At 39.0% G+C, this 13,703-nt stretch overlaps 1 protein-coding gene across 1 annotated transcript; it reads right to left on the bottom strand.

Moving 5' to 3' along the window:
- Nucleotides 1-931: 931 nt before the first annotated feature.
- Nucleotides 932-12,122, bottom strand: LOC141773022 (uncharacterized). The gene is made up of 9 exons (XM_074644645.1): nucleotides 11,968-12,122; nucleotides 9,151-9,259; nucleotides 8,666-8,843; nucleotides 7,181-7,326; nucleotides 3,444-3,620; nucleotides 2,211-2,327; nucleotides 2,013-2,099; nucleotides 1,725-1,872; nucleotides 932-1,453 (listed from the first exon to the last, which is right to left on the bottom strand). Exons 1-9 carry the CDS (start codon nucleotides 11,979-11,981, stop codon nucleotides 1,434-1,436), a joined length of 996 nt encoding a protein of 331 aa, XP_074500746.1. The 5' UTR covers nucleotides 11,982-12,122; the 3' UTR covers nucleotides 932-1,433.
- Between the last annotated feature and the right edge of the window lie 1,581 nt (nucleotides 12,123-13,703).

The raw sequence follows: 13,703 nt of genomic DNA, 5'->3' as shown, positions 1-13,703 counted from the left end.
ACTATTCGAGATCAATGCATAAAGGCCCAGACACTCAACCCGACATCAGAGAACTTGCGGCGACGAAGGCCGCCTGTTGAGTAGCTTCACGTCTCCTGTGTCTTGGCCAAAATGTTGCACTCAAACACACCGCAAAGACTACAGCCAACTACTGCGTGAGAGGAACAAACTCTCCCTACCAGCATGTGGCGGTAGTCTGTATTTGTCATTCAAAAAGAAAAACCGGACGACCGAGGAATGCGGATATACAAGTCGTTGTAAAGATACGTACATGAAACAAAGTGGCATCTGCTGTCAATTTTCAAACCACTCTCACTCACCACTTAACTTCATTCCAGACCGGTGTTGGAATGATCAGTTGAGATGAAGGTGAAAAATGACAAGCTCGTTGGCTTGCTTTCCTCACGTCCATTTCTCTTTTCATGCACTGATTCGTTTAAGCTGAACCGCCAATCAGAGTGATTTCTCTCACCGACGGGCACCGAAACTGCCGAAAAAACTGACACGGGCAGACTAGAGCTGACGGTGCGGGACACACCGAAAAAACTATGCCGACAGACGTTCACCGACGGCCCCAAATTGTCCGACGACTGACCGAAGGCTTGCTGTGTCGGGCCTTAATCTTAACCATCTCTTTCTCCACTCGTGGGTCACCTTCTAGACACAGCCGTGCTTCACACCTGAAACCAGACCTTAGATTCACGTTTGCTATAAATTGAAGGACTGTTGTGGAAGTCGTGCAATTTGTTAGCAATAAACCACTAAAAAGTGATAGAAATAAAAATAGTACTTACCTGGATGTAACTCCAGCTCTATGAGTATGTGCATAGGAAAGAAAAAAAATAAAAGCCAAATAACTTCCTTCTCATTCTTATTGTGCAACAAATCAAAACATCAATCTCAATTTTTTACAGAAACTTGAATAAAAACAAACACTTGAGTAAATGTATTAAGGTGCTGCAGAAAGGTAAGTAAAAAATATTCCAGTGGACAATGCAGATCACAAGATTCAAGTTTAGACAATTACGATTTCAAAAAGCCAAGTCAACACTGAATGTAAGGAAAGGACAAAATACCTTTTGTAAGATAAAAGCACCTTTTGAAATGGAGGATGTTGGACAATACTTTTGGTGTCCACAAACTGTATGGATTAACATATTACAATGCATATTACAGTAAAAACTAAATAAAAAAAACATTATAAATCCAATCTACAAAGGCATCTGATGTAGTTTCAGTTGTGATGCTTTACATCAGTAGATAGGCACACATGTTTTTATGACTAAAAACAGATATCAGCTGACTGACTTGGTGGAGTTGATGTTAAGTATAAATGTGAGATCCATAGTCAGCAGCAAAGTGCTAAAGCTTCTTAACGTAGGCTCCTCAGCATGCAGCTGTGTCCTTGGTCCACGACCACCGGATGTGTTTTATCACTTGCTGGGTGCAAACACTGCAAAAAAAAAGTAAATAAGTACAACATTTTGGTGTTCTGCAGCTTTCTAGCCAACATAAATGCACTCAAGGTCAGTCCAGTCAGGGAAACTCTCAGAATCAGGCACCTGATCAAGACAACATCAAGAGGGAAGTAGACCAGAATATTTAGAAATCTGCAAAGATGAGTCAACGCCCCCCTGATGTAGCATTTGTTTGGTCTTCTGCTCAGAGTTTGAAGGACTTGAAACCAAGAAAAGAAAAGCAGTGACATCAGACAGTTTACTCACTCCTCTCCCTCAGGCCTTGAACGGAGCTGTACACCAGTCTGATGAGGCCCCAGATTAAAACCGCTTTAATAACCAGTGAAATCAAAGCTCCGGTGACGGCAGCTGCCTCCAGGGTGTACGTGTTGTCCTCATACCATTTCACTACCACCTGTAATTAAAGCAAAACCATTATTTTCCTGCAGTAATCCGCTTCTTAATGTACATGGATGATATACAATGTATAATATAACATCTACAGGTAAAATACTTTATTATACCCTTGGGGAAAACCTATTATTTTGAACTCACCGTGTACACCAGGTAAACAAAGAAGGCTAGTTGAGGAATGTTCTGAAGCATGAAGACCCAAACTAAGACCTTGGCTTCCTTTAAAACCTGAAAAACAACAATTAGTTACAACTACTACGTCTGCTCTTTTCTTATTAGTTTATTGTCCCTTTGTACAAAGAGCAGTTTTACTAGTGAATGTGGATGAAGTGCACTCACCGCAACAGCCCCGATAACGGCGGTCAGGCAGGCCCAAACCACTCCGATTCCCAGGATAATGGTGTTGACAGTAGACATGGTCAAGTCCAACGCTGTGATTAGGATACACAGACACAACTGAAATGGAAACAACATGTCGTTAATGAAGTCAGTAGCTCATTTGAAGACATACTATACTATGACTTTTTTTAGACTTTGTTTATGACATACTATACTGACAGTTTATAACGTACAATATCATGACGTTTTTACCACTTTTTTCGACATGCTATACTATTACTTTTTTTCAACTTTTTTTGACATACTATATTATAAAAAAAATAAATTTTTTCGACATGCTTTGCTCTTACTTTTTGCGACATACTATACTATGAGTTTTTTTGACATACTATACAATGACTTTTTTCGACCTACTATAGTATGACTTTTTTTAACATTCTATAGCATGACGTTTTTCGTCATACTTTTCGACGTTCTATACTATGACTTTTTTTCAACTTTTTTTTGACATACTATATTATAACATTTTCATTCATAGTATAGTATATAAAAAAAAGTCATAGTATAGCAGGTCGAAAAAAGTGATAAAAAAAGTCTGAGTGTTGAAAAAAGTTGAAAAAAGTCATGCTATAGTATGGCGAAAAAAGTTGTGAAAGTCATAGTATAACATGTCGAAAAAAGTCGTAAAAAAGTTATAGTATGTCGAAAAGTCATAGTATAGAAAAAATCCGTAAAAAAGTCATATAGTATGTTGAAAAAAGTCGTAAAAAGGTCGCAGCATGTCTGAAAAGTTTTTAAAAAATTCCTAGTATGTCAGCACACTGACACACTGACAGCTGTTGTTGCCTGTTGGGCTTGAGTTTGCCATGTTATGATTTGAGCATATTTTGTTATGCTAAATGCAGTACCTGTGAGGGTTTCTGGACAATATTTATTGTTTTCTGTTAATTGATTTCCAATAATAAATATACACATACATTTGCCCACTCCCATGTTGATATATAGATAGACCTTTTTTAAGATATATATATATATATATATATATATACACACAGTATATATATATATACACACAGTATATATAAATAAAATGTCAATAAAGCTTAACCTAGAACCTTTTACATCCTATTAAATATTTGTGGTGAAAAGCACCTAATGAGTGTAAAAAGTGTCCTATCATCCGCACTGCGGAGTCTGTATGTCACATTTCTGTGTTGAGGAATGTAGATGTACCTGAGCCTGAAGGTCAAAGGTCACCATGGAGAAACACAGGTTGAGGAGGAAGTATTGCTCCTGGAGGCTCTCCAAGGCCCCGCCCACACGGAACGCCATCATGTTGGGCCTCTGGATGAGCAGCGTGGTGCAGAAGACGTGGATCACGCCAAAACACATGATGCACACAAAACGAACCTGCGACACAAACAGATCACAGATCGTAAATCAATGCTGATGGATGTTAAATTCCATATACATATAACATCCTTTATACAGTCATGATGAGTGATGTTACTTAATACTAATGTAGTTTTGCAGGCATTTAGTTATGAATAAAACCCATTAACCTGAGGGTGCCACTACAGGAGAAGTGAGAGGATCACCTAAGTCAGTAGGATTAATCCTCATTTCAAGGCAATCCATCTAATAATTGTTGAGACATTTCAGACAAAAGGGATGGACGGACTGACCAGCTGCCAGCTATAGAGAAATGACATGCACATAGTGTTTCCTGCAGGCTTCGCTCCCATAGGGCCCCATATTAAATTTCATAGAATGTTTTGGATCAGAGAAAAAAGTTAATACTTTTCGAAACTGCCGCCGAGGTCACATTTTTGAAACTACAGACCCAAATGTCGCACCATTTGTTCATCAGAGACTCCTAACTGGTCTCATGAACAATCTAAGCGATAGGAGTCACGTTTTTTGTCGTAGAAGCACTTTTATGACATGTACGTCTCTGGTTAACTCCTATTATAAACTGCCCCACTGCAGCAGTGGCCAATCACCACGGCAACTTCAGATTGCTGCTAGACAGCTGATTCACATTAGCCAATCAGAGCAGGCTGACTAACACACGCACACTATTTACTGTATCACGCCATTTCAGTGAGCCAGCATGCTCTAAACCAGGGCTTCAATGGATCAGGGCCATAATTAATGTGATCAATTACACCTGTGATTAAAAGCCCCACCAACTCCACCAACTCTCCCCAACTCTCCATCATTCCAGTGTGCCGAGAAGCACAAGGCTTTGCCTTGTGCTTCTCGGCACACTGGAATAAGCCCGACGAATAATAGACCAGTGTGCTTTGCACAAGGCTTTGCCTTGTGCTTCTATGCACACTGGAATGATGGAACCACTGAAGAAGGAGGTGCAGATGATGTTGGACATGGGAGTCATTGAACCATCCAGAAGTGAGTGGTCAAACCCCATAGTGCTTGTTCCCAAGAAAAATTTTACTCAACCTCGGTTCTGTTCAGACATGAGGAAACTGAACAGTATTTCCTGTTTTGATTCATATCCCATGCCCCGTATTGATGAGCTGCTAGAGAGAATCGGGAAAGCCAACTACATCACAGCATTAGACCTTTGTAAAGGTTACTGGCAAGTGCCTCTTGACCCATCTTGCAAAGAATACACAGCGTTCCAGATTCCAGGAATGGGCTTGTTCCAGTACACTGTGTTACTCTTTGGCCTTCATGGCGCACCTGCGACCTTTCAAAGATTAATGGACATTGTTCTTAATGATTGCTCCAGGTTTTCAGCTGCCTATCTTGATGATGTGGTAATCTACAGTGAATCCTGGGAAGAACACTTGCAGCATCTTGAAATCGTCCTAAGCAAGATACAGGAAGCTGGGCTGACCCTGAATGCAAACAAGTGTTCCTGGGCTCAGGAGGAGGTGAAATACCTTGGGTACCTGGTCGGCCGTGGGCAGATAAGGCCACAAATGGAGAAGATAAAGGCCATACAGATGATTCCAAGACCCCTGACCAAGAAGCAAGTGAGATCCTTTTTAGGACTGGTGGGGTGGTACAGAAGGTTTGTTCCCCATTTCTCTACATTGGCGGCACCACTCACCGAACTAACAAAAAAATCAACCTCGAAAGTGATATGGAATGATGAATGTGAACGTGCCTTCCAGGCATTGTTGGCAACGCTGAGGGAGGAGTAGCGCGGCAAAAACCGTAAGAAGAGGAATAGTAAGACTTCACTAGAAAATTTCGCAAGAAATTTTGACCAGTGTGCCTGGTGCTGGGGGGGGTCTGAGGACCACAGTGAGGTTAGAAGAGGGGGATGATAGGCCCAATAAAGTCCCAAGTCTCGTGACCCGTTTAAACTTTTAATCATTTTTCTACGTTAAAGTATGGCGACTCTGTATGGCCCTAAAGACGAGTATTTTTTAGCTCTCTTCACGTCGATTTGCCACTCATTCCTATGGAGCAAAGGAATCGCGCTTTTGTGCGATTTTTTCGGAGACCGCTACGCGAATCTCTTAGACAGGTCATAGCACACCATTCCCGATCATTCTGTCACTGGTTGCCATGGTGATTGGGGGGCCGAGAGGAGTGTTTAGTTTCCTGTTATTATAAAGTAAGAGTTGAGGGCTTTTATTTTGAAAAGTAGGTGAATACCTAGTTTCCTGTTGTCATACAATGAGAGTTGGGGGCTTTTAATCACAGGTGTAATTAATAACATTAATTATGGCCCTGATCCATTGAAGCCTGATTTAGAGCATGCTGGCTCACTGAAATGGCGTGATACAGTAAATAGTGTGCGTGTGCGTGTGTGTGTGTGCGTGCGTTAGTCAGCCTGCTCTGATTGGCTAATGTGAATCAGCTGTCTAGCAGCAATCTGAAGTTGCCGTGGTGACTGGCCACTGCTGCAGTGGGGCAGTTTATAATAGGAGTTAACCAGAGACGTACATGTCATAAAAGTGCTTCTACGACAGAAACCGTGACTCCTATCGCTTAGATTGTTTATGAGACCAGTTAGGAGTTTCTGATGAACAAATGGTGCGACATTTGGGTCTGTAGTTTCAAAAATGTGATCTCGGCGGCAGTTTCGAAAAGTATTAACTTTTTTCTCTGATCGGAGGAGTAGCGCGGCAAAGTTTGGCAGAAGAAGAAGAAAATAAGCCCGTCGAATAATAGACCAGTGTGCTTTGCACAAGGCTTTGCCTTGTGCTTCTAGGCACACTGGAATAAGCCCTTATTCAGGGCAGGAGTCAGTAACTATGCATCATGGAGAGTCAACAGTCAACTAACAGTCATGCTATCAAGCCAGAGATATAAAGACTAACACAACTAGACGTGACTGATACATTTAACAATAGGGACATCTAGTGGTGAAAGCATGACACTTTCAACAGGAAGAAAGTTATTAGGATCTGCTGTTATTCCCTCTGTCATTACATTATTAGAGGAAACCAGCAGCTAGTATGAATCTTATCTAATCGTATTGTAATCTCTTTCTTTACAGTGTCTTCATACTGTCCATAGAGAAGCTCTGAGTTGATTATGTTTATAAGTTCAGTTCCATTAATCGTTATCTATGCTGACAGTGATTAAGATTTACTCACAGTAGCGAGTGATTGTTGGTCATTAGATTTTATTTGCAGTTAATATTTACCTAAAAAACCCTAGAATTGAACTTCATAAAGTATCAGGTCTCTGTCAAGGAAAATGAATGTGACTATAGGGTTAAGGCAGCAATTTACATAGTATTTTTAATTATTCTTATACTACCACTATTATGGAAGCATGGGTTTATATGTATATATAATGTATTTAAATGCAGTAAATAGCATACTTTTTTGTTCATCAAGAATATCTGACCTATCAGTCTACAGCACCCCAAACTACCAGTGTTGTTGAGTCTACATGGCCTGTGCACTGATCAGGGTCTGGAAATAAGGTCCAGGTTGAAAAATACCAAAGTTACCCTTTAATAACAGCAGAGGGCGACCTACCCGCAGCTCCTGCTTGTCCTTTGACTCCAAAACGGCGAAGTTGACCACCGATCGAACCATCACCCCCAACACGCTGAGGACAAACACCACCAGCTCCTGTCTATTCTCCTGCAACACACCCCGGATGATGTAGTAGATGCAGAACACTGCAGGGGACAGACCATACAACACAAGTCACTTCTCTACAATAATGTATTCTTTAGATAGCTACACGTTCATATTTGTCATATCTCACATCTTTTACATGTACATTTTTCTTTAAAGGGACTGTTTGTAAGAATCAGAAATTGCTTGTTAACAGCGACACCTGTGGCCGTTAAGTCAACGAAAGTCAGCGCCCTGTTGCTCGCGCTTGTGCTCGCTCTACATAGACGTGAACGAGCATCGCTCAAAACAGTGAGGCAACACACGTCAGCTAAAACCACAATATCACTCTATATTTCACCTGCTTGGCAGTAATGTTAGCTGACCAGACGAAGGTCTCTTCATGAATCAATGCCGATCCTAGTGTTGGCTTTTCCTGCCTCAGCCTCCCGACGGCGACCGGAGGGAACAGGGGAGACACCGGAGTCTTGGTCGGAGACGATAACGTTTCTCGCTGCGGAGCCCCGTCACTTCACAAGACACGGGAAACCTCTGTTGGTCTGGAGGAGCTGCAGCAGTTATTTCTGCACAAACGTCCACTGTACATTCACTAGATATTCTCAGAGCTACTAACTCTTCTGCAGTGTGGAGTGTGCGCGCATGCAGGGGAGAGTGGAGCGAAACAGCGAGAAAGAGCGCGGCGTGTGAGTGAAGGCAAGCAGAGGAGCAGAGTACAGCAGAGACTCCGGCCCTGGAGACCAAAGCTACGGTCTCCCCCGCGTCCTCCGACCGTGGCCAACACTGTTTTGCAAGACGTGCTTCACTAGATAGAACTTTGCGGTTTTGGTGCTTCCGTGTAGTTTGTGTTGGAGTCTTGTCTGAACAGCGTAGCCACACGCGAGCGCGCATGGGACACCAACCCGCAATGATTTATACGTGTAAGAAGTTACAAACAGTCCCTTTAATGCTCACACACTCCATCATCTGTGTATCTCTAACAGTATAGCCTTTATAATGCAGTGTTCATTCATATTTTATACTTATTATGGTCCTGATATTGTATCCTGGACCTGCATTGGTTCCATTTGCTATATTCTTATGCTGCATCTGAAGGGCTGCAGGTGACAATTATTAACTATTGATTAATCTCTTAACCATTTAGTGTATAAAATGTCAACAATAATAACAAATGCCTATTACAAGCTACTAAAGTCCAAAGTTTTGTTTGAAGGTTTCTTAACTTTGTCTGATCATCAGCTCCTCCAGTATTCATCACATGATTATTACATCAGAAAAACTTCTGCTTTTTGCAAACAGTGCGGTCAGCTGTGGCATAAGAGTGACTTCCTGAAGAACTGAGTTACATGGCTTTGTTCCTTTAGATGGAGTGATTGTACTCACATATCCCAACTAACTGGATGAGAGATACAGTTAAGTTGTCCTCCTCATCAGGCTCATCCATGCCCATGTGCTGCTTGTAGATGCTGTATATGGTGAGGCCGAGCAGCGCCAGCAGAGACGTTATGGTGAAGCAGAAGTAGAACTTGAGCAAACATGACAGCTCTGACCAGGGCTTTATCTAAAAGAGGGTAGCGATGGAGAGGACAAAGAATGTGAAACAACCTGTGATGAGGACAAAAGACTTTCATTGGAATCAGTGTCTGCAAGTCCAATTTCACAAAACAGTAGGTCTGAGGTTCTGAGGTTTTTCCAATAGTTTGAAATGAATTTAATGATTATTCAGATGAAATTTGAGCCCATCATCACACCCACATCATTTGTTCCAGTGTCCCTCTATTTCATTACACTGTGCAAATAAAACTGGACTTGACTTCTGCTTTCAGAATTACTCAAGTTTTAGTTTCATTTCTGCTGAAGCAGCTCACCGGTCCACATGGTGTCAGGATCAACTCCTGGTGTCGCGGCCTCAGGTTTGGAGACAGAAGGTCTGGGTCCTCCTGAGGTTGCCCAGAAATCCGGTTGCCCAACAAAGGACTGCAGTGTAAAGAATATAATAATAAATTATACACAGGTGCAGCTTTAACTTGAATGCATTGCAGGACTGCAGAGATACAGTACAGTAGATTAAAAGATTCATCAAGGCCACTGAATAATCTTATTTAGCCCTGATATACAGATATGGACAAAATATTGGACAGATATCAAAATACAAAATTAAAATGACTAAAGAAGCAAAGCAACTAACTGTAAGCACAGGATAGTACCGAAGCAACAACAGCAGAACACAAGCAAAGGGAAAATAAAAAAAAATTAAAAAATTAAAAAAAAATATATATATATAGTCTAGAAACGTTCCAGACTGAGCAAAGGGAATAGAGTAGGAAATACAGAAGGCCTTTTTCACAGCAGACATTTTGAGTCTATTAAAATGTCCCAGTAAGCCAAGACAGTGTGACAACAATCACTAATTTCATTATTTAAAACCTGTGATTTTCCTACACTGACAAAAATGCCATCTGGGAAAAAAGGCCTATAAAAAAACAGGTGAGGACAAATAATGAAAAAAAAGAAATGATGTACTGCATGCTCAGTGATTAGAGGCCAGATACATTAAGTGTGACGATGGTACAAACAGACAGTGGACTCAAATGCAGGACTCAAAACACTCAGAGCAGGAGGAATGAAAGAAAGGTTTTTAAAGCAGGTGTTCAGTACACAGAAGAGGAGTCCAGGAATAAGCAGAGGTATCCAAAAATCACTAGGCTAAAAGCAGAGACAAAAACACAAAAACCAAGGTCTAAATAACCACTACAGAAATACACAAGGAGAATCAGCTTGACATTGAAGTCTGACAAACTGGGAGCATACAAAGGGAGCACAAAGACTAAATACACAAGGGAGGGAGGAAGGGTGATGGAAGAAGGACAGGTGAAAATAATCAGGGTGGGGAAGGTAATCACACAGGCAGGAAACACACAAGGGCAAGAAGCAAAGCTACCTGAAATGAGAGGCAAGGTGAGTACTTCAAAATAAAACAGGAAACACTAAACATGAATGAATAACATGAAAAAAATAAACAAGACTAAATGAATGACACAAAACAAAGGAAAAACACAAGAAAGATCTTTAACTAGGACAGAGCACATAGTTGCCCATGGTCAAGAGAAGTCTCTTCAATATTTTCTCTTTCTTTCTGATAAATATAGTCAAACAAAAACTACTAAAGATCCATAAGGAACAATGGAAGATTGAGATTTGGAATAAGCCAAAACTCAGAAACTACGAGAGGATTACTACACTGAACCTTATATATAATTTAATTTACAGAGAGGACAGAGGTCTGTATGTGCTCACTTAAAAACTGGTACCTTCCCGCTGGCAACTGAGGTAGACAGATACAAAGGTACTACTAAAGAGCAGCGTTTATGTATTTTTTGTAAACTTAGTGTTGTTGGGGATGAATTTAATTTTATGTTCCATTACCCTATGTAGAGTGACTTGAGGTATCATCAAACTGATCCTGCCGTGAAACCAGGAAAGAGGGAATGCGGAGAGTCAGCTTTCCCATTAATGATTTGTTTAGGCATGTAAATAGTGAGTTACGAAAGACCCGTAGTCGACTGTAGAGCATGGCGAGTTGGAAAGTTGTGAAATTTTAAATTTCGCAACTTATATGTTGTGCTTCGTAAAGCAGCACAACACATAAATAAATTAGTTTTAAAAGTTTAAAAATGACTAAATAACATGAACTAATGAATGGCTAGAAATCTGTTAAATACACTCAGGCAGGCATCAACACATCCAAAAATCCATTCATATTTTATCAGAATATGTGTAGTGATTCAATTTTATCTTTCATATACAACTTAATGTCACATAATAAGCCCAGCCAATTTGACATGAAACTCACTTCTATATTTCTGTTTTTCTGCTTCTTTGTATAGTTTATGTTTTGTGTATTATATTTACCTATTGCTCCATTTTCATTAATTCACTCATGCTACATGTAACTGTATCAGTTTTAAAGGGGATACATGCTCATTTTCAGGTTCATACTTGTATTTTGGGTTTCTACTTGAACATGTTTACATACTTTGATTTTTTTTTAAAAACTTTATTTTGCTCATAATTTCTGCTTATATATACCTGTATTTACTTTCTGTCTGAAACGCTCCGTTTTAGTACATTTCTATGGAATTGCAACAGAATTGCGTTGCTAGGAAACAGCTTGGGTCCATGTTTACTTCCGGTCAGCTGATGTCATTCACATACACTGCAACCAGGAAATAAGCTGGGACCCATTTGGAATGTTTACGTTTAAAACTTTGAAATGGTCTAAATATTGTAGATTTGTGACATCACAAATGGACAGAAAATCCTGACGGCTTGTTTCAAAAGCTCGGTTTCTGAATACGGGCTGTGTGTATTTCTCTGTGGATTAAGCATTTCGATACTTTCACAGTATTTATATAGAACTTAAACCTGCTTAATAATATAAAAGCCATGAAAATGTCACTTTTTACAATATGGGACCTTTAAAAGTCTGTGACAGGTTTAGTCCTACAGTCATAATGTGCTACTAAAGACTATATCTATATATAAATACATACTTTACATACATCATGTGAGATTAAGTTTACATTTAATTAAAATAACCTGTTGTTTGATAAAGCGTTATTAACAGTTAGCATAACTACCAGATATCTGAACAGGTAAATAAGTGTAGAAACGTCTCTACTAACCTTATCTCGTCCATTTCCGTGTGGACCAGCCTGTTGGGACTTGCAGCTCACATTCCTGCGAGCTTTACCTGAAGGCCCACCTCCAGCTAACAGAACTTCACTTTCACATTGGCAAAACTAAAAATGTAAACAGGAAGAAGTGCCTGTTCTTCTTCTTCTTCTGCTTTACATTTCTTTTTGGTCTATTTAGTTTGTCTACTCGGAAGCGCTGCTGCCCCCTGGAAGACTGGAGGACTGAGAGGCTTTCTTGAGTTTAGCCAGTCAGATTAATTCCTTATAACAAGTATAATATTAATGTAACATATTTGTATGTTTATTTAGCAAAAATCAGTCACTACTTAATTGCTGTTTAATTTGTCCCACATTTGTTTTTTTGGGGATCTGGTCACCCTATTGGTGAAGTGTTAAAGGTCCCATATTGTAAAAAGTGAGATTTCCATGTTTTTATATTATAAAGCAGGTTTAAGTTATATAAATACTGTGAAAGTATCGAAGCGCTCAATATACAGAGAAATACACACTGCCTGTATTCAGAAATTGTGCATTTGAAACAAGCCAAATATACAATATTTAGACCATTACATGGTTTTAAATGTAAATATTCTAAATGGGTCCCAGTTTATTTCCTGGTTGCAGTGTATGTTAATGACATCAGCTGACAGGAAGTTAACATGGACCCAAACTGTTGCAAGGCAACGCAATTCTGTTATAATTCCGTTGAACTGCACTAAAACGGAGCGTTTCAGTCAGAGCCTAAATACAGGTATATTTAAGCAGACAGAAGGAGGAAAATAACTTTTTTTTTTTAACATTACAGCATGTAAACATGTTCTAGTAGAAACACAAAATACAAGTATGAACCTGAAAATGAGCACGATATGGGACCTTTAAGGAATTCAGAGTAACTCTACAAAAGCCCATTTGCATTAATCAATTGGTTAATTAAAAGTGTATTATTGTTAAACCAGTTTGTATAGAATAGGGATTTATTTTTGAAGCCCCCAACTTTATGAAAGTGCAACCCTGAATCACTATTGTCCTGAAAGTATAACTGATCATAAGTGTTTGCTGCCCTGCAGTGGTCATAGTGGGGAACTACAACTACTCAAAAGTGTTTTACAGTGTGTGTATATATATGTTGATATTGGTATAATAATTTTTAAATATTTTTTAAAGTGTATTCAATTTTCAAATCACTCAAAATTGCATTTTTAAAAATGACCACAAACTCGGTTATTTTGAAGACATCATTGTTGAGCACCATCCATTTGTTTCGTGGCAGCTGCATCAAGTTGACGTCAGTCTGAACCGGAAACGCAATGATTGGATCAAGTAAAATAAAAACATATTCTTTTATTAAGGCGAAAAGTACTAATTTATAATCATAATAACATATCTAAACATTCAGAGCGATCATTACAATAAAATAAGTTTGAACCGTTGCTAAATTTTTACCCAATATGACCAATGGGTTACCCCATATGGTCATGTAAGCTAGTATAGTGAATTAAGTATAGACTGTGAAAGGAGTATTAATGAAATAAAAACAACTTTTCATATATATTATTATTTATGTATTTATTTATTTGTATTTATTTATTTATTTGAATTTATATTTATTTATGTATTTATTTATTTGTATTTATATTCATTTAATTATTTATTGATATATTTATATATATTTATTTATTTCTATTATATATATTATTATTATTTATTTATTTATGTATATATAT

This window comes from Sebastes fasciatus, chromosome 8, assembly GCF_043250625.1.
Source record: "Sebastes fasciatus isolate fSebFas1 chromosome 8, fSebFas1.pri, whole genome shotgun sequence".
Lineage (NCBI taxonomy): Eukaryota > Metazoa > Chordata > Actinopteri > Perciformes > Sebastidae > Sebastes > Sebastes fasciatus.
This window is presented reverse-complemented; position numbering and strand designations above follow the sequence as displayed.

Excerpts from the sequence above, each read along its gene's own strand:
- LOC141773022 (XM_074644645.1), bottom strand. Across the intron at positions 8,844-9,150 it reads TCCTGACACCATGTGGACCG|ATAAAGCCCTGGTCAGAGCT; the intron begins GTGAGCTGCTTC and ends ACCCTCTTTTAG. Across the intron at positions 2,328-3,443 it reads CCTTTGACCTTCAGGCTCAG|TTGTGTCTGTGTATCCTAAT; the intron begins GTACATCTACAT and ends TTTCCATTTCAG.